At 40.1% G+C, this 27,751-nt stretch overlaps 1 protein-coding gene across 5 annotated transcripts in view; it reads left to right on the forward strand.

Annotated features, from left to right (window-relative positions):
- The window catches only part of WWC2 (WW and C2 domain containing 2), a 196,323-nt gene that overhangs the window by 118,106 nt on the left and 50,466 nt on the right, over positions 1–27,751 (forward strand). For 4 of the 5 annotated variants that reach the window (XM_053256668.1, XM_053256664.1, XM_053256667.1 and 1 more), the window contains exons 5-11: positions 1,873–1,952; positions 7,023–7,152; positions 7,407–7,553; positions 8,866–8,939; positions 13,534–13,773; positions 23,928–24,017; positions 24,925–25,541. In XM_053256668.1, the coding sequence (XP_053112643.1) occupies positions 1,873–1,952; positions 7,023–7,152; positions 7,407–7,553; positions 8,866–8,939; positions 13,534–13,773; positions 23,928–24,017; positions 24,925–25,541 (1,378 nt within the window). The remainder of the gene's footprint in view (positions 1–1,872; positions 1,953–7,022; positions 7,153–7,406; positions 7,554–8,865; positions 8,940–13,533; positions 13,774–23,927; positions 24,018–24,924; positions 25,542–27,751) is intronic. The other variant, XM_053256669.1, reaches the window with a different exon arrangement.

Consider the following 27,751-nt stretch of genomic DNA (forward strand, 5'->3'; position numbering starts at 1 on the left):
TCTCCCCCCTGCTTTATCAAGCCTTATCTGCCTGCTTGCAGTTTTCTGCAGGTGGATAAAAACTGCAGGGGTGTGGTAAGTTAGGTTGGGGAGGGGTGAGTCTTGCTTCCTTCCCCCATACCTTCATTTTGGTATGAAAAGTAGAAACCTTCCCACCCCAACTGTAGGTGAATGGTGCAAACACACAGTTACTCCAAATGTCTAATTTGGCCCAAAGATTGTGGAGTTGGGGGAGAAAGGCATTTCTCATGGAAAATATATTATATAAAGGGTAAATAAAATAAAATATATCCAAGGGTACTGTGTTGTACAGTTGTAGTGTTATCTAATGTAAACAGAACAAGACTTAGATCATTTCCAACTTGGGAATTTTAGCAGCCAGTCATTGTTGTAATTGTTCCAGAGCATGGTATAGGAAGGGTTAAATATGCCCTTCCCCCTTGACATGTTTCCAATAGTGACTGAGCTCTCTGCAGCTATTATGTAGGGGGAAATGGATGGAAGGGAAGAAAAGGAAAGGGAAAGGGTTAGAAAGGGAAGGGTTTAAAGTGAGAGGGTCCATTGCTATAGTGGAAGGACAGACCATTGAAATTAGAAATTCCTAGAGTGATACAGAAAATGGTGTCTCCAGAAATGCCTTTGCAAAAAGGAGTGGGACAGCTGCGCTATGATTCATCTACACCTTGGAAAGAGTGCACAGATTTTCCATTGTGTTTAAGTTGGCTTTTCTCAATGATAAAAAGTTATAGAAGGAGAATGGGGGGAAATGGGAGACATTTTGTTCATTGTTCATGCAAATACCCTGTTAAAAATGAGTAAATGGAGAATGTAGATATGTATGTGGACTGTTTTAGGCTGTTTGGTCTGAATTTGGATCGATCCACCGGTGCTTGGTCGAACCAGCTGGCCAGTCAATCAGTCTGACCAAAGCAGATCGTCTGTTCGAGCAGCTACAGTATGCGTGTGGGGAAAGTTGCTTGTAAAATAAAGGGGATGAAGCTTAAGTTAGGGTGGCCTGTGAGGGCAGGTGGCACCGGGTGGGCGGCGAGAGCAAGGCACCTTTCAAAGTAAATGAGAAGGTTCTGCCAGCTTACTGGTGCAGTGTCATTCTTGTCCTGGAAAGTAGCAGCCACTGAAGCACTCGCCCCAGCAGCCTGGCCAAGCGTCGCTGCCGGCCTGGCATTCATTCACCTGGCCTCTGAAATGCGCGGCAGCCATCTGCATGGTCACGCAGATATGCATGGTCATGTAAATGGCCTTCACGCCTGTGCAGAGGCCAGGGGAGTGAATGCCAGGCTGGCAGCCCTGCTGCTGCTGCTGCTGCTTGTGGGGGGGAGGGGAGCGCTGATGCAGCTTTCCAGGACAGAAGTGGTACTGGACTGGTAAACTACCAGCATCTTCTCATTTACTCCTAAATGTGCTTTGTTTTTGCCATGCCCCCCACCCCACCCCCAGTGCTGCCTACTACACCAGCAGCCCTATCTTAAGCTTTATCCCTTTTATTTTACGAGCAACTTTCCACACACACACAGAGCCACTTGAACCAGTCTGCTGCAAACATGGCCAGATTGGGTTCAATTTCAGACCAGTCCCTCTTTCCTGAAGACTGGTTCGGTTCACGATTGAACCATCAAACTAGCCCAGTTTGTGGCAGACCAGTTTGCTGTTGAACCATTAGTGCACACCCCTAGGAGAATGCCAATTTCACATTAAATGCCTAGTGTGGAAGTCTGCATAGTTGAGATGCTCCAGCTTATCAAGAGTGAAAGTTACCTTGTTTTTAGTTGTTAGTGCATAAAAGTTCTAATTATTCTAAACTTTCCGTTCCGCTGTGTAAAAATGAATTCTAAATCTTTTATATTTGCATACAAGGTTAAAAAGCTGAAGAGAGAACTGTCACAGATGAAGCAAGAATTACTATATAAGGAGCAAGGCTATGAAACATTGCAACAGTGAGTATAAGAAAATAATTGAAATTGACTTAAATAATTCAGTCTGCTGCTTAGGAGCAAATCAAATAGAATTATTGTATCCATTTACAGAGCAAAGCTTGGGAATAAGGAAATAAGAGAAAAATCTACTGCCTATCACAGGGAATCTAGTCACTATTTTTTAAGATAAGTAGTTTTAAGAAAAAATTAGTCTGCTTGAAAGTCAGGCAGGGCAAAAAAAACCCCTCATAAAGCTGTTTCAAAGGTTTAAAAAGCAGTACAATGGAATGATTCCATCTGCCACTTGTGTTCTGAGTAGAGCAAATTGCTAGCTGAAAAAAGGGAGATACAGCATTGTTACATTTTCTTTCTTCTTGGGCCCCTTAAAGGGTAATTAGACCTTTACTGCCTCCTTAGCTCTCATGGAGAAAAGCATGCTACTGTAAGAGAAGGTTGAAACTCAGAAAAGAAGGCAGAGCTTGAAGTGAGTCACAAATGTGAAAAAAACCCTGATATTTTTGTTCTATTAATCTTTGCACTCCCAAATGTGAATCTTCACTGTGCTAAATTGAACTAAGTGAGGACAGACATTGTACGAACACCTACTTAGAGATGCTCCCTGCCCTGAAGAGGCAATTGCCTAAATTGTCTAGGCAGCAAAATCGTAATAAAATGTGATGATTTGTGTGTGCCACTTTATAGATTTAGAACTGATAAATTTGCCAACCCTTTAATATGTTGCTCTGGAAGCCAGTTAAATGGATTCCTTGGAAGTATGTCTAGAATTGCAGCCGAAGAGGCTGCAAATTCAGTCTGTTGTTAAACAGGTGATCAGCCTTTACAGCAGGTTGCTAATTTAGAACGGTTTGTGATTCAGCACATGGAGCTGATGTTAAGGAGTGCAGGAAAATAAAGTCACATTCTTGGTGTGATGGAAAAAAATATCACATTTCTATCCTGTATGTGGGCAAATTCTGAAGACAAACAGAACTGAAGTTTACACACAAGCTACAGTAGCAAGCCTTCAAACTTAAACAAATATCAGAAAGAGAGTGGAAAAATCAACGGGTACTTACATAGCTTAGTTTTCATTTAAAGCATACTTTTTAAAAAAGGAAAAAGCCCTAAAACCTCAATCTGAAGTTTAAAAACCTCTGCTACTATCCCAGATTAAAGGTTAGCCAAACATGCTGGTAGTATTACATTAATGTAACAATGAAGTATTTAAAGCAGCTTGCTCGCAAGCAATTTTGACAGGAATCTAAAGCATGTTTGGGAAACTCAAAGTAGCATACCACAAGCAAACAATGGACCTTTGTGGTAAAAATTCAGGCTGCAACATTTTGGAGAGCACTAATTCCATTTATTGAAAACAGGTATTTGGAATATCTTACTGTGATAGGGAGTATTTCTGCCATATACCTGATAAAACAGTTGCAGCTTGAAATCATACTCGGAAGCAGCAGGCATGCAGAGTCCTATAAGACCTCTTATTCATGTCACTTGTTTTTGTGTGCAGTTACTCTAGCAGGGTGATAAGGTGGCAAAAATAAATGTGACCAGTGAGTAGATGTGCTGCTGTCCATAGCAGAAATACACATTTAAAGAGGATTCTGGTATACTCATTGTCTGCTTGGTGGCAGGGGTAAGGGAAAACATTATGTGCCCTCTTTGTCTTCTTCACCTCTGTTGGTTGGGGTCTCACTTGCACCATGTTGCCTAAGCAGTTACATCAAGATGAAACCAGTAAGTGTTTCCACTCGGCTGATATGCGCACAATTCATTTTCAAGTTGTGAAATATAATAATGCTGTTACTTTTTGATAAAATGAACCCCAGTGGTGCATCTCTTGTGTTGCTTCTTCGAAACATCAGTACAGACTCTGAGTTGTCGTCTTGTCTGTATGTCCATGAAAATGTAGTGTGCCGAAACAGACACAACAATAAATAAGAGTAATGTAATAATGTAAGAGTAATATCCAAAGTAATGCAGACTTTAATGAAAAGATCCCAATATGTTTTGAGTAAACATTCTTTTTTTACAGGGTGGTTTTTCTTTTTAAGTATTAACAATCAAAATAGGTACTTGGGCATCTAGGCTGTAGTAAGAGAAATCTTACTACATCTTACTATTTTTTCCTCTGGGCTACACTATCATGCTACTGCATGATGAAACTGACACCTCTGTCTTAGGGCCTGTCTGCATTGGAAGTAACTCATACCCCTGTTTTGGCTTTTAGTGTTACAAGCTAGAATTCTTGAAAGTGTCTCTTGAGGAACAGGAATGACTTGATGGGGGAGGACCCCATGACAAAATTGTTCTCGTTCCATCTTGAGTGCCTCCAAGAGGCACTCCAGTCATGCCCTCCAGTTGCACCTTCCCTGCCTGCAATGTGGATGGGCCAGAGATGACTGAATAATGGATATTAGATGTGTTTCATCTGCATATCTACCTTGGAGAAGCTGCAGGCTCTTCTGTCTGTGTGGCTGTGGCATAACAGTGTTATGACATTTCAAGGCTTAAAGGTTGAATATGGGAGAGAGGTGGAGTTAAGTAAAGGAGATGTTATTTCCCCAAAAGGCTATTTCTTCCAGCATGGCTGCCGGTCTTTTCTTTGCAAAAACAACAGTCTGAAATAAGTATATGTATTCCGTCCTCACATTGTACTTTCATGTATCTTTAAATGATGATTTGATTCGCAAACATGGAACTGTGGGCCAGACAGGACACACCTGCAGCTCACATATGGGAGGAGATCTGGTCTTGTGATGGCAAGCTGCTAAACAGGGTCCACCCTGGTTGCATTTGAATGGGAAACTACATGTGAGCCCTGTAAGATATTCCCATTAGGAGATGGCCCCACTCTGGAAAGAGCGCCTGCATGCTTGCATGCAGAAGGTTCCAAGTTCTCTCCCTGGCATCTCCAAGATGGAACTGAGAGAGACTCCTGCCTGCAACCTTGGAAAAGCCACTGCCAGTCTGTATAGACAATACTGAGCTAGATGGACCAATTGCCTGAGTCAGTATATGGCAGCTTCCTATTTTCCTAGCTTTTTCCAGCTTGCCAGCTTTACTATCCCTGCCCACCCAGTATGCCATCTCCACACTTACACCTAGTAAATCAACTTTGTGATTAGGTGGCATTCTGATTAGGGGTGTGCATGGAACCGGTTGGTCCAGTTCAGTTTGCAGGGGTTTTTTTGCTGCATGCACTTGCATTTATATAGACGATCAGCTGATATATAGTCTGATCCAGTATTATGCTTCTACAAAATAATCTGAGAGGCAGTCTCATGAAGGCAGGGAGGGGATGGTATCTTGGTACACATGTGCAGATTTGAGTCTTTCATGGACTGAAATTTGACCATGAAAATTATGCTATACATTAATAAATGCTGTTACATAGGAAGGTTGCCTTTCCTTTCCTTTCCTTACAAAGCTGTAATTATGGCTCAACTGCAAAATAACAGTTGCTTTCTATATTGTAATGCATTAGCAGATTTTGTGGTGGTGTTAGTTGTGGTGCTAAAGTCTCTGGCAGTGATTAGCTCAACTGCCAGCCTGAAAGCGGCAAGTTGGCCAATCAGAAAGTCCCGTTGTAGTGATTGCCTGAGATCTGATACTACTTGAAAGGTGGAGGGGTAAAAGAAGCAGTTGCTTTCAAAAAAGCAGTCATCTTGGAAGAAGCAATGTTCCAGGAGAATGAGGCAAAAATGAGAAAGCAAGACTCTAAAGGGAAATGAAAACTGGAATGGGTAGAAAGGTATATATGGCCAGAAGCCACAGAGATGAGGAATGTTGAGGTTCATATACTGATGATAAATATATTATCAGAGCATCAACTGTGGTATTTTTAACGTGCTACCATGGATGCATTTGAGCTGTAACAGCATTCGTTAAAATCAATTGAAGTTTTACCATGCATTTCTTTAGGAAATCATTATCATCCACTGCGTGTAATCTTGAATCCATCTTTTTAAAATTGTTCCTCTGGGAATTACTTTCTGTAACTTTGGAGAGGAATGTGTAATTTATCTAGCGCTTCTAACATGCAAAGTGCTTTTTAATCTTTCCTCAGTTAATCACTGCAATAATCAATTTCTCAGGAAGATAAGCCATAGATATGCAACTAATACATACATTTTAACAACATACACAAATGTAGTAGATTATCTCTGGGGATTGTGACACAGTGAATTTGTGGCTAAGAAAGATTTGAGCCCAAGTTACTCAGGCTCAAGTTCAGCACTAGATCCACAGCCTCAGTGGTTTCCATCTTCATTTCAAAACTTGCTGCATATTTTAGAAGGAGCTTATTATATATAGCTCCATTGTTTGATATAATTCTTGCCCTGATTGTTGTTATGGAGGAGAGAGATTCTGTTGACTCACATGTGGAAGCGGAACAGCTGTTCTATCTAGGGACAGGAAGAACTCGAAGAAAAATAATGAAATTTCATTCTTGTTTATATTTTCTCATAGACACTTTTTGTTCAGAACAGATTTTTAATTTGTAATAAGTTAACAGTGTATCAATACAGATGAGCCAAAAGAAGAATCATCAAAAAGTGATCAATAATTTTAGTTCATCTTTCCTTAGGTCTGTTACTCAAGTTGCATCTTGGGCTTTTGGAAAAACACAAGAGTTACTATCTGATGCTGCTAAATGATCCTCCATTTGTATCAGTAAAACTTAATTTCCATGTTTCACTATATCAACTGGACATTGACAAGGGATTTTGGTAGCACTCTTGAATTATTGCAACAACAGCATCTGTGGAATTATCCCTTAAATTTTTATTTTGCTGGAAAATTCATCAAAGAAATAAGGATTGGAAATGGTGCGGGGGGGGAGGGAAGAAGAGTGTGTGTGTGTGTGTGTTTAGGAATCTGTTGTTGATATGGTTTGATAACTTTGCTCCTTTTGCATTTTGATTGTAGATGGATATTTTGGTATGGGAGAAAATATTTTTTTAAGAACTATCCATTATTTCCCATTTCCCCCCTCATTTGATCTCCTTCTGAACTTCAGGAGCAATTATCTTCATTTTTTATCTAAGATTACCACCTCTCTCTCTCTTTTTTTTACAGAATTGACCAAAAAATGTCTGGAGGCCAGAGTGGGTATGAACTTAGTGAAGCCAAAGCCATTGTGAATGAGCTGAAGTCTATTAGAAAGGCCATAAGCTCTGGTGAGAAGGAGAAGCAAGATTTAATGCAGGTATTTTGATACTGTTCGTGTTCTACAGTCATGTAATATGGTCTCTGTGGATTTTTACTAATGGTAATTTCTCAAACTGCTCTTTTGAAGTAGCTTATTTTTTACGATACATATACAGTACTTATATTAATGCAAGGATTACTTTGCACTGGGTTGACTTTGAGCCAAACTACACATTACATTAAACCTCCATTGCCTGTGATGTGCTTTTTCTTAAAATATACCCATGACGCATTCTTTGACTTTTACTTCAGAGTCTTGCAAAGTTGAGAGAGAGATTCCTCCTCAACCAAACAATTGACAGTTCAGAACCAGATTTGCGGAGCAATCCAGCACATTCTCAGCTTTCTCTGTCTAGGCAGACTTTGGATGCAGGATCTCAGACAGACATTTCTGGTGATGTAAGTTTTTCTTGCCTTTTAATGGTGGGGAATAGAGAAAATAGCTGCAGAACATTCTTGAGAGGTCAGATATCTGGTTGCTGCTGCTGCTAATTATATTGCTAGTCAAGTTGGCTAGAATTGTTCATACAGAAGTGTTTTCCTGATAGAAAACTCCAGTGTTGCCCAAAGTACAGTTTTCTCTGGTGTATTTGGCATTCTGAAGGCTGAATTTCTTGGGAATATTTTTAAAGCAATAGAAATTAGACTTCCTCCTACAACTTTGTTGTAATTTTCTGATTGTCAAGAAGCCAGAGTGGGGGAGGACAGCAGCATGAATATTTTTCTTTGCATACTCCTCATTTTCTAGCAATCATATTTAGAATGTGGCATTTTCTGTGAAGGCTTTGCCAAAAAAACATACCATAAATTATTTGGCAATGACTAAATTTATTGAGGAAATATATTTTAAATAGCTATGCCAATAGCAGAAAACCTATTGTTTCTGAAATGTAAAAACATTCTCATGTAAACAATTTAAAAGTAAAAATAATAAGTAAAAATAATGGCAGTCTGTAAGCCATAAGCTAACTTGATCTTAAAGTTCCTATAAGTGTTATTAATCGCTTAATTATCTCTTACTTTTTAGATGTATATGACTATAATTTGCTTTTCCTATAAAATAAATACATTCATGAAAAGGTTAAGTTTAAAAAAAACAACCCCACTGATGAGCAAATATCTCATACAGAACATAGTTTATACATCTGATAGTGACTGATGGAATTAACGTTTTAGCAATTTAAAAATCTTTGGGATCTCATTGACCTCTGTGATAGCCATAGGTTTACTCCACAAATATTTTCCAAATGCTGGCATATTTCTTGAAGGTAGTGTGATGAAAGACTGTAGATCTGATTGTACTAGGATTTTTTTAGAAGAAGCCCAAACTTGAATGTGGTTTTTAGCAATCCCAATTTCATTGAAGTCCTACTTTGAACTTCATTGATCTCCACCAAAGTTCTTAGTTCAAAGTAGTAAGTAACAACTTGGGATATATTAAACGTTGCTTCAAAGTAGGCCTTAGATAGAATTGCACCTGTTTGTACTGAATACTATCCTGGGGTGATTTTACAGTTGATAATGTATATTCCACTTGAAAATATTTTAATTATTACTGACTTTTGTATGGAAAAACCAGTTGTTACTGTTTCTGAAATGTGTTTCTATTTTAATAGTTTTAAAGATAGTTGTAGGAAATTTAGTTGCTTTTGTATTTTAATTTATTTTATTATTAAGATCTGTGCAATAAGGTTGGTTGTTCTTTCAACAGGTTGGTGTCAGAAGTAGGTCCAATTTAGCTGAAAAGGTCAGACTGAGTCTTCAGTATGAAGAAGCCAAAAGAAGGTAATTCATTTCTTTGTTAAAATGTGAGTTGTATCTGAGTTCATGTAGCCCTGTACCAATCTCTTGCATGTAGTGACATCTACTGGATGGATGCATCTATGGAAAATATTACTTAACATTTTTACCAAATAATTTATTGATATTATTTCTAGTCTGCATGAAATTTAAATACTGGACTATTTGTGGGTACTGGAAACCATATACTCTACAGGGTATCAACATGGCAGAAATGAAATTTTACTGCCTCTTGTGAGTGAGATAACATGAATTGAATGAACTAAAGTGAAAGTTCAGGCAAGCACAACATTGTTTGAAAGCCCTGTTTAGCTTCTTGGTGTGGCAAAATAAACCCTGCACTTCAAAAATGTCTACATACATGGAGATTCCCATGTAGGAAAAATATAATGTGTGGATTAGTGACCTTGAGATCATATCCCAATCCACAAACTATTTAAAATGGAAATTAATTTATCCTTTATCCACATCTTCGCAAAAGTGTTTTATACATTTGCAAAAGTGGTTTGTAGTTCTTAATCATACCTCATTTAAAACAAAACAAATTCCACATTTAAGCAACAGATTGCAGAAATGGATCCAGGGACAATGGGTCCCTTCTCTTTTGATAGCCTCAATCCAGTGAATCCTTTTCTGTAAAACAGATTGAATGATTGCAGTGAGATTTCATTTGCTTTTTTGCAAAGAACCTTACAAGCAAACTCAAGGGAGCATAGAAAGCAGCTTGCAATAAAATACAGAGAATTGCTCTTCTGAAAAAGCAAACCAGTTTTCAAAGTTGGGGAAGTTTCAAAAGCAGTTTTCAGTGAGAGACAGGGTAGCTGCTGTTGATTAAAAAAAAAAATCAAAAGTTTTTCTGGACACATCCTCATCCTTAAGTTATTTAATGGAACACTGTGGATTTTGGTAACGGATAACTAATATTTATATATTTTTAAAATTCTAATCATTTGGCAGCTATGTTCATGCCAGGTCATTCTTAGTCTGTCCATACCCACGTGTTAGTAAGCCAGAAAAAGTGAAGGTATGGGGAGGGAACAGTGTTTGATAAGAAGTAGAAAAGCTAGGTTAGGGAATGGCGGAAGAAAGGGTAGAGACATTTGGATTGGATTGGAAAGATATGGTGTGTGTGGGTGTGAGAGTGAGAGAGAGAGAGAGAGAACTGACTGGGGCCAGCAGTGGGTTATAGTGTGCAGCATAGTAGGGCTTCAATTAACCATCCTCCTCCCTCTCTCATCATTTTAACAAGTTTGAAGTGCAGCTTCTGAAAATGTTCAGGAGGCCTCAAGCCAACCGTTCAACATATATAAGAATATCATTCTTGTTTACTTCAAATTGTTTTTAGAACAAAAAGTCTGCCTTACAAATACACGTTGGTGTTGACAAACTGTGCCAGGCAAGGGGGCAGAACCCTTAATTCACAGAGAACGATGACAGAATTAGATGGGATCTTGTAGTGTATATAAAGTTCCTTGACACTGTTAAGATGATGTTGCCTCAAAAGGCAAGAGGACATTTTAGTGTTCATCCTTGTTATCCCTAGTGTCTTTTTATAAGACAGCTAACAAGGGTGCCAATTATAATAGGGGATAACTGTCAGCATTGCAGAGAGAAAAAGAGCCCCTGTGAGACTGCCACCACATATTGTAAGTCACTGAACATCTGTCAAAAGCAGATATGTTCAAATAAAACCGAGGCTGGCTAGATTTGAACCAGTGACCAAGTTGGTAAAGCTTCTGCATCCTTTTAACAATCTTGGGCCATCAAGCTGGTTTCTCTTCAGAATGATCCATTAACATATGCCACATGGAGTTTGCTAATTTAAAAAAGTAATTTTATTTATTTATCATATTTATATACCACTTGATATGTGTATCTCTAGGGTGCATGGATTTAACATCCATATGAATGTTTTTTGAATTTAAATGTTCTCCAAAGCAGTTGTTACCGGTTTCATATACCAAACTGTCCTAATTTTCACATGTTAAAACATGTTTTACATGTTTTTCAAATATATATATATTGCAAAATATTACATTTCTGAGTTGTAAATAGTGTTTGAACCTGTGGTCTAGTTGAGAAAACTCAAGGTCCAAAGAGCTAATTAGGCTGGATTAAAATGATTTTCCCTTTTGTTTTTCTATGTTGCTGGCCCAAGAAAATGGGGGCAAACAGTTTTCTGCATAACGTCTGTTCTAGCCTTTATTTTATGTTGTTAACTAGGCTAATCTCATGCTTATTAAAATGTATGTTGATTCTTCCAGTGTGTTGAGGAAACAGTTTAAGACCAATAGAGAAGCATTACCTTTGCTGATGGATAGTCTGTGAAGACATGTCTTCCCCTATTATTTATTCTAAATATTGATGATTTTCTGTTTAAGCCACCCAAAGTGGCTTATAGCATAAAATATATAGTAATGACAATTGAAAATACTACAATACAATAAAATTGGCATCTTGATACAAAACTCCTGTGATGCTACAAAATCTTAAAATGCAGCAAAATCACAGTATGACTCAAAAAACAAATCCACAACTTCAAACTGCCATATACAGAAACTTCACAGCATCCGACATGCATCAAAATGCAGGGAAAGCTTTCTGATATAGGAAGATCTTCACCTGCTGGAAAGAGCCAGCAAAGTGGATCTCTCTTGGCAGCAAATTCCATAAAGAGAGTGCCATGAAAGAGAAAGTTGCTAGCAGGTTCCCTCACATGATGATAATGACAAGAAGAGAGTTTCGTCAACAATTTCTGTTGCCACGGGATTTAACACCCCCCCCAAAAAAAACCCACCCGTGCCACTTGGTGAGTCACCATTTGATGAAATCGTCAGCCAATCTGGCTGTCTTGTGATAACTTGCAACGTCACGTGAATCACTCTAAATCCACCCTCACAGTGAGGAGATTCAGTCCTTCAGATGGCATATGCGAACTGTACACTAATTTATTAGACATAAAGCTTCAAGACAATATTGCCCACCTTCTGATTTGTGTGCATTATTGCAAAATCTGCTACTTCCCTTTCTGCAATCCCAAACTAGAATAGCAAGGGGCTAGAATGACAAGGGACAATCACTCCTCTGTGACTGATGGAGTGAGGCAGGGAAAGCATGTCTTGGCTTCCTACCCCCACCCACTCCATCCGCCCCATGTCAAATGTCACTGGCTGATGTCACTGGCGTGGGAGCGGAACACTTAAATAGGCTATGCATAGGCCCATTTTGCATGACTGATTTCCCCAGGGGGGCAGGGCAGCGGGATTAGAAAAAGATTCTGATTTGAGCCTACACATGTTGGATTTTACATACATGTACCTTATTTTTATATTATACCCCTGAGTGGACAGCTGATAGCATCGGAGCTGGGGCAGATGCACTGGATGAATGGGGAGGTAAAGCATACTCTGGTTCCCGCTCCCCATCATTCGTAGGAGAATGATTCAGGAGAATGATTGTCTATACTGTCTAGTCTAGACCAAAACCTACTTCTTCCTTTGAAAATCAACATGACATCCTTGCTGGTAAAGCAGTGATCTTTCTTATTTTTAAAGTGGAGGACACTTTGGAAAAACACGCTTAGTGCGAGAGCCATTTCCCACCATGCCAACCTCTGCTCAGTGCTGCACTTTTTCCCGGGGGGGGGAGGGTGTGGGGTGACTTTAAGAGAAATTGAGCACTGTCAAGTCTTGTAAGGCACACATGGAGCACTGGGAAGTGTAGTCCTCCCCAGAGCTTTCCCCAGCAAAGCACTGGGAAGGACTATACTTCACAGTGCTCTGTGTTCATCTTCCAAGATAGCTCTGGGGCTCAAGAGGGCTCCATTTTCCTAAAGGACCATATCAGCCCTGGGCAAGACACAGCAGAATGTAGTGAGAACCTCCGCACAGTGCAAGGCAGACTGTGCAGAGTATTCAGCTTTGGCTGAAACTTCATACAGGCCTAATAAGTAATTAGTCAGGGAGTCACACTTGGGATTGGTGGGAGCCATCACTTGCTCCCAGTCCTTGCAATGAAGAACACTGTGATAAACTTCTTAGTTCAGCGGGTGTGATCCTTTTGTTGCTGGTACTTATAGCATGGAGTGTGTGTGTGTGTGTGTTATGCCAGGACTTTTTGGCACACTGGGGGCACATTGGTCTGAAACCTATTTTACATCCTGGGTTCAAATCTTTGTTTATTTCAAGGAAGACAGTTAGAATAAACTGTTCCAAGATGGGAAAATTTAGATGTCATGGTTTGTGTTCACACAGGTTAACCCTTGCTAACTTGGCAAAGAAGCACCTTTTAATGTGGTGATTCTCTTTATTGAGCATGGGGAGAATAACTGTCCCTATCCACCCCCAGCACAGCACCTCCAGTTACTGTTGCTGGTGTCTTATCTTATGTTTCTTTTTAGATTGTGAGCCCTTTGGGGACAGGGATCCATCTTATTTATTTATTATTTCTCTGTGTAAACTGCCCTAAGCCATTTTTGGAAGGGTGGTATAGAAATTGAATAAGTAAGTAAGTAAATAAATAAATAAATATACAGTATTGCTGATCTGCTTTCTTTCTTAATATGTTGTCTATATTTTAGCATGGCAAACTTAAAGATTGAGCTGTCAAAGTTAGAAAGTGAAGCTTGGCCTGGGGTGCTGGATATTGAGAAGGAAAAGCTGATGCTGATTAATGAAAAAGAAGAGCTTCTGAAAGAACTTCAGTTTGTCACTCCATGTAAGCGCACTCAAGATGAATTGGAGCATCTAGAAACAGAAAGGAAAAGGCTGGAAGAGGAACTATCTGTGAAAAGCACACCTAGTGAAACGCTTACAGAGAGGTAAGGTTTCTTTTTTCCTCCCCCTAACATTAAGTACTTCTTTCTTCAGTTTAACCTTTGTACTCATTGCAGAGTCTGAGCTGTGCCCTGATGGGCCATTTTCCTTCAGTAGCTGTTCTGTGTAGATTTTAATTAAATTTATTATTAGTCCACTGGGCAGTAATGCAAGGAGACCTTCACACCGTGACAGAACTCACAGAGTCCGTGTTATTCTAAGCTATCTGTTGCTCTGCATTTGTGACCAGCATGAAAATGCCTGTCTGTTCAGCTAAATAGCTGAAGAAAGTCAGCAGAGCACAATACATCATTGGCAGGTTTTGTGATAATAGCTGCGACCTGTGTGAACTCTTCATTGCAAATGTTATCCTCATTGCTTCAGCATTGGAACCTCTTATACTAAATAGAGAGATTATTCCACACATGTGCTCAAGTGTAAAAAAATGTATTACTTTAAGTTCAGAAGAAGAGACCTGCCACTGCCAGGCTCTTCTCATTTGCACTACAATCCACACTGTGGCTTACTAGCCTTCAAAACATGGAAAAACATGGAGAGAGAGAGAGAGAGAGAGAGAGAGATGTGATGAAGAAAATAAACCTTATATAAAAATTGCAGCTGGGGGGGTTGTGTTTTTTGGGGGTGTTTTTGTGTGTGTGTGTGGTGAATAACCACACACTAAATAAAGAGCTCAGGTATGGACAATATGTTCATAGGTGATGTAGAATCTGTGAAGAGTACTGAAGTGTCTCACCTTAGCTGCTGTCATCACATAATGATAATTATGAAAAGGGCCTTTTCTTCCCAGTACACAATGCTATTGTCAAGCAAGTAAAAAGAGGGCTGAAGTGAAGCACAAAGGGTTGATTCAGAGGTCACATGGAACCACAGTTAAATTGTGGTTCCACATGACATCTGAGAGCCTCAGGACTGTGCACTCTCTCCTCTTCCACAATTTATGCCTGTGCATAAATTGGAAGAATTCTTCTTCCAGTTAGAATCAAACCGAGATTAGATCTGAGCCAATCAATTTTGGTTTATTATAATGAAAAGGACTTGAAATAAACCGTAGTCTGAGACCCATTTTACACCTTGGGTTCAGATCTTTGTTTATTTCAAGGAAAAGAGTTAGAATAAACTGTTCCAAGATGGGACAGTTCAAATGTCATGGTTTGTTGCTAACCATAATTGAAAGTAGAATTTTTCGAACTCTTGTACAGGCAGGAAAGGTGGGACTATACACCTAAAGCGCAGAGGCATCATATGGAACAGTTTAACCACTATTCCACATGACACCTAACATAGAACACTACAAGGGGAATCCAAAGTGAATTAATATAATTAGATTTTGGGATTGTATAGATGATAAATAATATTACAATCAATTTATAAAAACAATACATATATGTATGTATGTGTATATATGTATGTGTGTGTATAAATACATATAGACATATAACTTCCTATCTAAGGTTATAGAAAATAATTAAAAACCATATTAAGATACATATACAAAAATATGTATTCAAATTTCATAAAAGTCATTAAAAGGCATCTATTTAGAGTTTTATTTATTTTATATTTATATTTTATATTTATATTATATTAAATAAATAAATAAATAAATAAATAATTTAGAGTTTTGACAGTAGCCAAGTTCTATTTGGAAGGGGAATGAAGACAATTTTAGTCAGTCCAGTAGTCTCCAAGGAGGATGGTATCAAAACATTTGTCAGACGCATTTCAACCAATGAGTCTTCCTCAGTGGCACTGCTTGAATACTTCCATTCTCCTTATAGGGAATTGGGAATTTCTAAAAATTACGAAGGTGTCTCACAGTTTTTGATTATCAAAAACAGAGGATAGGAAATACTGTGTACATTATTGAAAGAGGAGTTTTCCTGGCTAGGAGTGCAGGGATAGAGACATTTACCTTGGTGAACTTTTAGAAATTGCCAATTCCCTATAAGGAGAAAGAAAGTATTCAACCATTGCCACAAATCATAGTTAGGGATATTGTTCTGCCTCAAGGAGACTGTGTTATGATGGAAATTGGAATTGCCTTGCTTAAAAAGGCTGCTGTACTATGGAAATCAGAATAAATTTATGAAGCTAAGTCCTGAGCAGATAGAAAACAAAAGCAGTTGAGCAGTTCTAAACCATCATTTACCTGTTGAATATCTGGAAACTCAAACCATGATATGGGCTCTGAACTAAAGTTTGCACCAGTGATATTTCTGTGTTATGCCATAACCCAGTTGATCAGCATGTGCTGCAGTCTTCAAGAAAACATGATGGTTGACATGATGAGGAAAATCATATGACATTGCCTAATTTGTCCTTTTAATTTCAATTTTATTTATTTATTTGTTTAAAATATTTCTGTACTGCCCAAAACTTGCATCATTTTGTGATTGCTTTACTCAATGTGATTGCTTTGAGTGATTCTCATCTTGTCAGCTGATCACTGTAACCATCACTTGAATAAGGAGATCGTCTGAATCCACACTCAAGATTCAGTTATTAAGATGACAAATGATAACTTTGTATGCCAGCATTTAGTACACTGAGGTCAAAGTAAAAAATTGTCTACCTTTCTTTTGTCTGCCATAGACTTATATTGTGCTTAGAAATAAGCTGAAATAGATTTAACAGGAAAAAAGTAGACTCCCTTATAGGAATCTACTGCCAAAGATGCAATTCACCACAACTATTAAAAGTGCTCAACAAAGCCCTTGTTAGTCTCAGAGGAAAGGAGATTGAGGGAGCCCTAAATCATTGCTGAGAACCACGGGAAGGAAAAACCACCTCTATTTTCTACTAAACTTAAGTAAGGCTCTATTGTGATCTCCTTTTTAAGCAAAGAGCTTTTTTTTCTTTTAACTGGGTATTTTTGGATTTTTCAGCCTAACGGTTGTAGTGTATTCAGGTATCCAAGATACAGATTATTTCCCTAAAGAGGAAATATTTTACTAGGTATATGACTTTTTATATTTGTGTGTATGTATGTACATGTCTGCATTTCAGTGCTTTAATTTAATGCTTTTCAAATATAAAACCTTTGTCTGCTTTGTGCAGTTCTGCCTCTGGCAAGGTATTGTCCTAGCCATAGAGGAACAAAAAGCTAGCTTTGAAAATAAATACTATTAGGTTTTTCACAAGCTTCCTCTATGTTATAGCATAGTAGGAATCAGGCAAGCATTTAGATGAGGAAGAGGATAAGTTCTGATACCAGCACTAAACTTCCTGGATTAGAATGTTGAGAAGTTCAGTAAGCTGGAGCTGCCATAATACAGGAGCTGCCAAACTATCCTGTGACTGCTGGAATTATTGGGAGTCATTGAAAGCTTTTAAGAGTTTCTTCCCCTCTCCTTCTTTGGCTCATTTAAGGACAGCTTTGAAGCTGATGATCTTTTGCTGAATATGTTACATGGAACATGTATGCATACCAAATCACATAGGAAGTTATCCACTTTCTTACAGCTGTTTTGTTCAGTCCCAGATAAGTATGGGTGACACTGGCTGACACCCTGATGCAGTATAGGGTGCACCAGAAAGGCATGTCCACACTGCAGAGCGCTTCTCCACTACCACACAGTGCTTGCGGGCACAGTGAGTGGGTGAATTTTGCTGATCTCTTTTGCCTCCAGAAGTGGCCTGTGTCACCTGAAAATATGTCGTTGAGGGTGACTTTCAGGGACATATTTTTGGGTGGCACTTCTAGAAGCAGAGGAAATGAACAAAAATTGTTCCTGACACTACACAGCTAGGAAAACTGTCAGCAGCACAGACAAGTCTTCCTGGAACACCCACACTGCATTAAGGATGTGCAACAGGATCAACGTCGAACTGGTTCGGTTCGACAGTTTGGGGTTGAACCAACCCCCCCCCTCCCCGGCCCGATCAGGGGGTTCACAAGTGGGGTTATTATTTTTTTAAATTAAACCTACCCCCTTCGGGAAGGTTCTCCAAGGTGACGGGGGTGTGAGTGTGTTCTGTGGAGGTTCCTCCTCCCCCTGCTGGCTTCCCTTCATTTGGCAATTCTTTGGCCCATTTGGGCCTTTCCCCCAGTGCAGCGGCCATTTTGGAGGCCACCACACCTGCACAATGGGCCTCTGTGTGGCCTAGCATGACCCATTCATTAAATGAATTTTGATTCATTTAATCCAGTGCTGTTCAGTTTATCGTCTCAGCCATAGACCATAATCAATACACTATAGCTTACATGAGCAGATGTCCAAAATCATAAACATCAGCACTCTTACAATTAAAACTAGGGCAATTGAATTTTCCTCAGAGCAGTCTTGCATAACACCACCACTACCACCAAATGTTTATATACTGCTTTTCAACCAAAGTTTCCAAAGCAGTCTACACAGAGAAATAATAAATAAATAAGATCTATATATCTATTTCTCTTAGGTGTATCCGTCGCTAATCTCATGCGTGGCAGTTCTTGCGAGAGTTCCTGATGGGGACAGGCGGGAGGGAATAAAATGGCCGCAGTGGCAGCTGGGATGAGGGCCCGGTGGGGGGGGAAAGACTGTGGCGAATGGTGGCTGGCAGGCAGGCAGAGAAAACAGTGGGGGCGGGCGGAAGAAGGCAGCGGAGGTTAGGCAGGAAGAAAATAGCGGTGGCAGGTGGAGGCAATGGTGCTGGGACTGGAAGCAGCGGTGAACTAGAGGTGCAGATGCTCTGCGCCCGGCCCATCTAGTAATATTTAAAGTCATCAGGAAAAAAACTAATATTGATCAAAATTAATACAAAAGCAGTCAAAGATACATGGTCTTACAATAGAGCTCAGTGAAACTTGGACAGTGGAGCACCCACCTGCATTGCTGCATGGGTGTAAGCTCTGTCAGGGCTGTTGTGGAATGGAGCCATTCTGCTCCAACTTAAACTTGTGCAAATACAGTCGTGTGATGTGGCACCCATTATTTCCAATGGGTGTTGCATCATGCAACTGTGCTTGTGCAACTTTAAGTTGGTGGAGCTGGCCTAATCTGCAGCAACCTCAACAAAGATTATGCACATGCACACACACAGAAGTGAGAGTGAGTTCACTACCACCTGTGTTTCTCTGCACAGTATGTAAGCCATGACTTGTAAAAATAATCCTTAATTTCACCTAATAAATTTAGGCCTTAAGACTGCCTGAGAGCAAAGTAATCACTTGCTTTCCCTTTCCTGTTCTTGAATTATAGACAAGTGAGGGCCTGGATCTATGTCCCCCCCCCACCTGCTCACATAGCTACTGTTTTTAGAAGGCTATTGGGAGCATTATAAGGTTGAATTGTAGGGAGTCAGGTATTTCATTAAGAGCCCCTACCTATTCTCTCATGATTTGAATATTGCAGCTTCAGCCCAGAGCTAAAGGGTGGTATTCATTTCTTATACCCTAATAAATTAATATTTTCTCCTACTATCCAAGTCTTTTCGGAGGAAGGGGCTAGAAATCAGACCCCTTATAGGCAATTTCAGAAAGGAACAATTGCTTACATTTGACTAGATTGTGTTTCTGCGATATTTGTAATCTCTTGGGATAATTTAAGGGCCAATAATCAAACACTGAGTTCTAAAAACACCTTAATCATACACTTCACTTTTTGTGCCACATGTCTGGCCAGCCTGCTAGGCTCAAAGTATTAAAGTCCAAATCATGAGCCTGCTCCCAAACTGCTGATGACTCAGAATGTATAACAGTGTTTCAAGCATCTCTAAGGTAATTGAAGGATCTTTCAATCTATTAAATAAAGAATTAAACCTTTCAGATATAGACTGAGCATCATCCTGAGCAAAACTGGGGAAATGCTCACTTGGACCAATGGAGTTCATCATCCTAAAATGTGTGTTTGTTGCCATGTTAAAACCATTACAATTATAAAACATGTATTTTTAAACATAATAAGCAAAATTTGATTTAATCTGCTTATAAAATGTCTTCAAGGAGCTCAGAATTGCTGAATCCAGATGGCAGAGCAGGTACTTTCAATGTAGCAAACACCTCCCCACACTTAAGAATCTTCTAAAGTTGATTAAATAATCTATTTCTTCAAAGGTTTGGGTGGGCCAGACCTAAAAGGTAAGACAGGAACATAGGAAGCTGCCATATACTGAGTCAGACCATTAGTCTACACAGACTGGGGAACAGTAGAGAAGAAAGGATTGCATACCCCTACCTGCCCACTGCATTGCTTTCCTGATCAAATTTGTAGCTTCCCTAAGGCTGAATTTAGTTTTTACAGGTGGAGGATGTCAGGCAATCAGTTGTACAAACACCCCCGTATAGCAGGTAGCTTAACCTAAAGAGACATAATGGATATATTTTAATGTCCACCTGATTGATATTAATGCTTGTGGCAGAAAATGAGCATTACAGGTGTCCCTCGTCACTCATGGTTCTGGCAGCTGTGGTTCTGGATATCCACAGATGGGTAAGAGAGACCCAGTTTCTTTATGCGGGGTGTGAAAATAGGCTAAAAGTTTCCTATTCATGGTTGTGGGATGGCCAGAAGTGACTTCCGGTATCACTTCCCCTGCCATTTTAGAGACTCGAGCCATTTTGAGGCTCACTTTAAAAAAACAAAAAAACTTTTTTCTGCCAAAAATTCAGTTGATTTGGGGGCTTAGAGGGGTATTTCTTCAGCTCTGGAGAACAAAGTATTGTGCAGTTCTACTCTTGTTCTCCCCGCTTCCCACTTTTTAGGTATTTTAAGGCTTTTATCCCCGGAACCTAACCCCTTATCCCCATAAAATTAAGGTTTCGTTATTCACAGTTTCTGTATTTGTGCTAGTGTATTTAAGAATTGAAGCCTTAAAGCCTTAAAGAATTGAAGCCTCCCCACTAAAGCATTTCCTCCTGTTTGTGAGCCTAAATGTACCAATGTACCATTTAGATTGCTATGAGTAGATTTCAACATGCATTTAATGCTATACTAAATATTGGGCCTTAACTCCTCCCTTAAGGTATCTACATCACAAAGGAAATAAACTATAGTGCTAAGACCCCCAGGCCTTGTATGTGTGTTTTGCATGCAGAACAGTACCTTTGATGGTGTCTGTGCATTTGAAACATTGTCTTATACCTATTTCAGAGACCAGACTCCCAAAGGTAATGTTTCTAAAACAAGTTTAAAACCTTTTTATAAGAATTCCATATTTTTTATTCAGACTTAATATCTGAATATTGCATGGTAAAGCAAGAGCTAGAGGGGAATTGAATGGTTCATAGTAATATAGAAACTTAAAAACATCACTGGAGAAAGAAAGAGTTTAATGTGACATGTGAAAATATAGAAGGGTGAAACAGGACTGTGTTTAGCCTAGATTTCATTGTGCTCAAGATGCATGGCTGCTGAGCAATGTGATACTTTGAGAAGTCTATTAGACTGATGTACTGCAACACACACACAAAAACTATCTGGAACAATCCTACAATAATTTAATAGACACTCTCCCCCACCCCCATTTTATTTTTAGGTAGTTCTTCTATGTGTACATGGAAATGTTTGGGAGGAAACCAGAGTTCAGGATGGTGTGATGTGAATCAGAATTTGAGAGCTATTAGCAACCAATATCAGTTGAATCTTTAAATAAAATTCAAAGGGTCTTACTAAACATTGGCCAATTTCACTTCAACATGCATGCTTTTTATCATTGTCTCTTAAGGCTCTTGTTCTTTCAAAACAGTGAAAATACATGCTAGTTGCTTCCCTAATTGGCTGGCAGTTTGTACACTTTTGTTGCTCCTAAATATCAAACCGTAAAATATCATCTGTTTTTAAAGCAAAAAATTGATGGATTTCATTTTGTCTTACTTTATTTTCCCCTTTCCTCTCGTTCTCCTACAATCATTCCCTTTGTTCAAGTTAATCTCCTTTTGAATTTAACCATACTTTCCTAAACCAATGAGAGAAATATGCTGAAGTCGGTCAAACGTCCCATTGATTTTTAATGAAGTGAATTATACCCATTGTGAGTATCTACATAGTAGTTATTGTGGGAAGACTGAGACAACTAGCATAACCTGAAGAAGCTGAACTGTACATTAATGAGAGCTATCTGATTGTTAGGAGAACCTGTAATTAATTATCTGCTTCAAAAACACAAATTTAATGGTAGAATTTTTTTTATTCTGTAATTGGAATTGTTTGTGCAACTTAAAACACTTAACTTTTTATTAAAAAAATTATCTAGGAGTTATGCATTGTTCTTTTCTTTCAGAATATAGAACTTTTAGTTAAAAATGGTGATGGTGAATGGCGAAACAGTTTAAAAGTAATGGTGGAAAATGAATGAAGCGGGGCAGGCTATGAAGACAGTGAACAGCTCACCCTATTCGATACTATCGACCATAGTATTCTTCTGGAGCGTCTGAGGGGGTTGGGAGTGAGAGGCACTGCTCTGCAGTGGTTCCACTCCTACCTCTCAGACAGGTTCCAGATGGTGTCTCTTGGAGACTGTTCTTCAAAATCTGAACTTTTGTATGATGTCCCTCAGAGCTCTGTATTGTCTCCAATGTTGTTTAACATCTACATGAAACTGCTGGGAGAGACCATCAGGACATTTGGTGCAGGGTGTTAACAGTATGCTGATGACACCCACATTTATTTCTCCATGTCAGCATCATTGGGAGAGGGCATAACCTCCCTAAATGCCTGTCTGGAGCTTGTAATGGGCTGTTTGAGGGATAACAAACTGAGACTGAATCCAGATAAGACAGAAGTACTCATTGTGCAGGGTAGGAACTCGGGAGACAATTTTGATCAGTTGGTTCTGGATGGGGTCACACTTCCCCAGAAGGAACAGGTACGCAGTCTGGGGGTGCTTCTGGATCCAAGTCTCTCCCTGGTGTCCCAGGTTGAGGCAGTGGCCAGAGGTGCCTTCTATCAACTTCGGCTGATATGCCAGCTGTGTCCGTTTCTTCAGATAGATGACCTCAAAACAGTGGTACATCTGCAAGTAGCCTCCAGACTGGATTACTGTAATGCACTCTATGTGGGGCTGCCCTTGTATGTAGTCTGGAAACTACATTTGGTTCAGAATGCAGTAGCCAGGCTGGTCTCTGGGTCATCCAGGAGAGACCATATTACTCCTGTATTGAAGGAGTTACACTGACTGCTGATATGTTTCTGGGCAAAATATAAGGTGTTAGTTATAACCTATAAAGCCCATTGATATCATCAGGAGAGGTCCGTCTGCATTTGCCACCGGCTCGTCTGGTGGCTACTCAGGGATGGGCCTTCTCCATCGCTGCCCTGAGGCTTTGGAATGAGCTCCCTAGTGAAATAAGATCCTCCCCATCGCTGACAATTTTTAAAAAGTTTTAAAAGACGCATCTGTTCACCCAGGCTTTTAACTGATACTGTTTTGATTGTTTTAATGTTGTTTTAGAATATTTTAAAATATTTTTTTAAATTGTATTTTAAATTTCTTGGTTTTGTTTTTAACTAATGTTTTAATGTTGTTTTTATCTTGTTGTAAACCACCCAGAGACGTAAGTTTTGGGCGGTATAAAAATATGTTAAATAAATAAATTAAATAAATAAATATTTGCTGACAGCTGGAAGCTACATTCAGTCTACTTCTGGCTCTTTAGGCTGCAATGCTGTGCTCACAGGCTGCTTAAATCTCATTGAAGTTGATAAGACCTAAGCAGTCTAACTGAGCAAGTTTTCAGCCTTAGCCTTTACCAGAAGCTGATCCCATTTTTCGGGTCATCTCAGCAATCATGAGGGCCAGAGACTTAAACAACACAATAAAACCTGAGGATTTTTTAATATATGCAGAACATAGAAGAGCTATGTGCCATCTTGCTATAATTCCTCATTAGTTTTTGGTTGTTCATATACCAGTATGCAACAGTAGACCATGCAAATTGTCTTGCTATAGAAAAGTTTAGACATTGCTGATTAATATATATGATATATTTGCTCAGGCGGTCAGTACAAATTTCATTGAGTGCTTCCTGGACTAGCATAGATAAAATGTGGTTCTTGGGCTGAAGTTTATAAAGGTTTTTTAAAGCTATCTAACACAATTAAAATGCAAGATAGCAAAGATGAGAGGGCTGTTAAGGCTGAACTGCAATCACTGTTCATAAAGCCCAAACAATCTTTACATATACCTGTTGTTGTTGTTGTTGTTGTTCCTCTTCTAGGTTAAAATTGGAAGAGAGAAGGAAGAAATTACTTAAAAAACTTGAAGAAACCACTAAACTAACTACTTACTTGCATTTGCAGCTTAAAAGGTGAGATTGCTCAATTTACACTGTGGTTTTGATGGCAGGGCAGGGGGAAAGGTTTGTGTTACAGAGCTGTGAATAGGTCTAGTTTGTCATAGTAGTATTTGCATAGGCTTTGTGAATTTGGAAGGGCATGCCCACAATTTGTTAATTGTGAACATGCTGCCCCACAAAAACGTAGTGTAGCTCATATTAGGTGTTTGGCTCCCGGCAGCAATCCACTGATTCTGTGCACACCGTAGGCAGTGCACACCTAGAACAGCTGCTCCTCCTCCAAGACATTCCAAGCTGCATGGGAGGAGACATGGGAAAGGGTAAACAACTAGCAAATATGCTTTAGCTTGACCAAGGAATTGTGCATTCAAAGCTTTTCACAACAGCAGGATGGTGCAGATACCTGTTCTCCAGTGTACCTGATTATATGTGCAAAATGCAGTATGAATATTCATCTGCAGGATAGTTCCTCACAGTGTCTTTTCTTGATGTTTGAGCAGTAGCTTTTTGCACAAGAGTAACTCTGCATTGAGGCCCAACATACAACTGTTTATTGAGAAAATATTTTAGCATGATAGTAAAGCAGAAAGGATAGCAATATTTTCCTTTAGTTCAAGAAACTTTTACATGTCCATGTTCTAAATCCCCTAACAATGGAAGAGAAAATACAAGAGGGGAAAGAATATGATACTGCTCCCAGGGCTTGCTCCAGGTTGGCAGACTCTTTAGGCATGTGATTGTTAACTGGTAGACAGGGGGAGCTTGCACAGCAATGGCCTTTCTCCACAAGTGAGCAGGCTCCTCCTTGCTTCCCAGAAGCTGGCAGTGGCAGCAACAGCTTTTCCTTCAAGATGTTTGGACACTCAGTGTATATAACGGTTTGAACTGAATTACAAAATTATTTTCTTCTTCTTTGCAGTCTCTCTGCTAGTACATTATCTGTGTCTTCAGGAAGCAGTCTGGGGTCCCTGGCATCCAGTCGAGGGTCTCTGAACACATCCAGCCGAGGATCACTAAATTCCCTTAGCTCTACAGATCTGTATTATAACCAAGGGGATCAAACCACAGACTTGGACTATCAATATAAACTGGACTTCATATTGCAAGAGAAATGTGGTTACATTCCTTCGGGCCCCATCACCACTATTCATGAAAATGAGGTGGTCAATTCCCATGGAAGAATGGGATATAGTGATTCCTCTAGCTCTTTGGCTACAAGCCACGCCCCCAAATTAACTGAACCTCCCAAATCTGTGACATCACTGTCTTCAAGATCCTCTCTTTCCTCCTTGTCCCCTCCTGAATCTCCCTTGGTTTTGGAAGGTACATTCTCAGTGCCTCCTCAAGACTCTCCTTTGCACCATCTCACCACAGACTTTGAGGACTGTGATTTACCCAGTGACTTTGCAGGCCTTAGCCTTTGTGAGAACCAAATGCTGTTGGACTCTGAAGCTAGTGCATCTTCTCAGTCACTTGCGGATGATAAAGAACTCAGTGAAAGCATTAGGCAGACCATGTCACCTTCAAGAAATACAGGTAAAAAAATGCCACCTCTTCAACATTTGCATATTAATTATGTATTGTTCAAACTCCAAATTTGCCTCTTGTATGATACAAGATATAACTTGCATAGAGTTTATTTTATTTAAATCCTGAAAGTGAATAATATGTGCCAAGAATGATATGCAGTATTTTAACAGATTGATGTGTCGTATTTGTATGTGTCACAATCAGCACTGGGCTGTAGTCACCTGAGTGAATAGTGGCTGAAAATATGAGACCTGGCAAGATCAGGACAACTGTTCCCTCTAAGGCATGTGCACGCTCACAGGTTTTCTGGTGTCTGCTCAGTTAATTTTCGACACTCAGGTTGAATTAGGAATGCCCCACTCTGAATGCATGTGCACAGACAGTGCCTTGATACTGACACCCAGAACAAAACTCATTCCGCACAGAGGTGAAAAAAATTAGAGGGACCACTGATTGGGACTGAGGTTGGAATGGAACATAGGGGATGGATCCTACAGGGGGACTGAGGCAAAACTTAGTATTGTATAAAAAAGAGCTCAGCAGAGCCAAGTTGGAGGCAGAGTTGATTACAGGTCAATAGGAGTCTGGAACAGGGACATAGTGCAGCTGCAAATAGTTGCATCAGGGACTTGGAAGATTTGTCCCAAAGCAGACAGGAAAGGAGAACAGATGGACAGGCTGAGACACTAGACAGAGACTACAGAACTGCACAGACAGGGCCAGCTTCTGATCGCTTCGCACAGGCAAAGACCCAGGCCTGAATTGACGCATGTGTGTCCAGCCCAGGTGCAGTGGGGAGGGGAGACAGTGGGCTTCCATAGACAGAACATAACCATGTTGGGACCTGGGATGGTGACAGTACTGCCTCTTCTTCCTCCCTTCAGCAGCCTCAAGTGCTCATCACAAGGGGCACCAGAGCACAGATCAGGAGATCATGTCTCAGATTATGTTTGATTCTGACAGTCATGATCTGTGGAATCCTTCCTATTCTGAAATACAGTATGAGGCTATTCTCTTGAGCAGCCAAGCCTGGGCTTGGCTGCCTGTGAGAACCCCTGGGATCCACGTAGATCCTGGTGGTACCACGGCGCCAAACCCAGCACCGAAGCCCTTACCCTGACTGCCGAGATTGTGTATCAGCACAGGCTGCTTGTAGCTCACACTGGCACAGAGATGGATGCCTAGAGCGTCCATCCCCTGGGGGAATCCCCCAGTGCACCGTGTGCAGTGCACTGTGGAATACCCAGATGCCAGGATAACCAGTCCCAGCCTCAGAGAGGTCTGCCAGGCTCCACACTGCATTGAGCAGCACACATCATGTGAGAGTGCATGCTGCGCTCCCACCAAACAAAGGATAATCATCTGGGGAAGGAAAGGTTTGCAAAGCCCACCTGGTAGGTTATATGAATGGCCCCTATGTTCGGATAGATTTGTAATTTAGCTGGTAATGGTTTTCTTACGCTCTTATTAAATTTGTTTCTCCCTAGTTAGAGAAAGTGAAAATTTCAGACCTTTATGCAGCCTTGGCTGCATAACATGAGAATAGCCCTGCTGGATCAGGCCTAAGACCTATCTAGCCCAGCATCCAGTTTCATACAGTGGCCCACCAGATGCCTTTGAGAAGCCCGAAGACAAGAGGTGAGGGCATGCCCTCACTCCTGCTGTTGCCCCTCTGCAACTGATATTTAGAGACAACTTGCCTCTGAGGCTGGAGGTGACCTATAGCCACCAGACTAGTAGCCATTGATAGACCTGTCCTCCATGAATTTGTCTAATCCCCTTTTAAAGCCATCCAAACTTGTGGCCATCCTGTGGCAGAGAATCCCATAGATTAATTATGTATTGTGTGAAAAAGTACTTACTTTTGCCAGCCCTAAATCTCCTGGCCTTCAGTTTGATGGGATGACCCTGGTTCTAGTGTTATGAGAAAGATAATTTATCTCTGCCCACTCTCTTTAATTGAATGATTGATTGATTGATTGATTGATTACGGCCATCAAGTTGGTGTCAACTTTTAGTGACCACATAGATAGATTCTCTCCAGAATGATCTGTCTTCAACTTGGCTTTTATAATTTTATACACCTCTGCCATGCCTCCCTGTTGTCACCTCTTTTCCAAACTCAAAAGCCCCAGATACTGTAGCCTTGCCTCATAAGAAAGGTGCTCCAGGCCCCTGATCATCTTGGTTGCCCTCTTCTGCACCTGTAATGCTGT

Source organism: Hemicordylus capensis, chromosome 5 (assembly GCF_027244095.1).
Source record: "Hemicordylus capensis ecotype Gifberg chromosome 5, rHemCap1.1.pri, whole genome shotgun sequence".
Classification (NCBI taxonomy): domain Eukaryota; kingdom Metazoa; phylum Chordata; class Lepidosauria; order Squamata; family Cordylidae; genus Hemicordylus; species Hemicordylus capensis.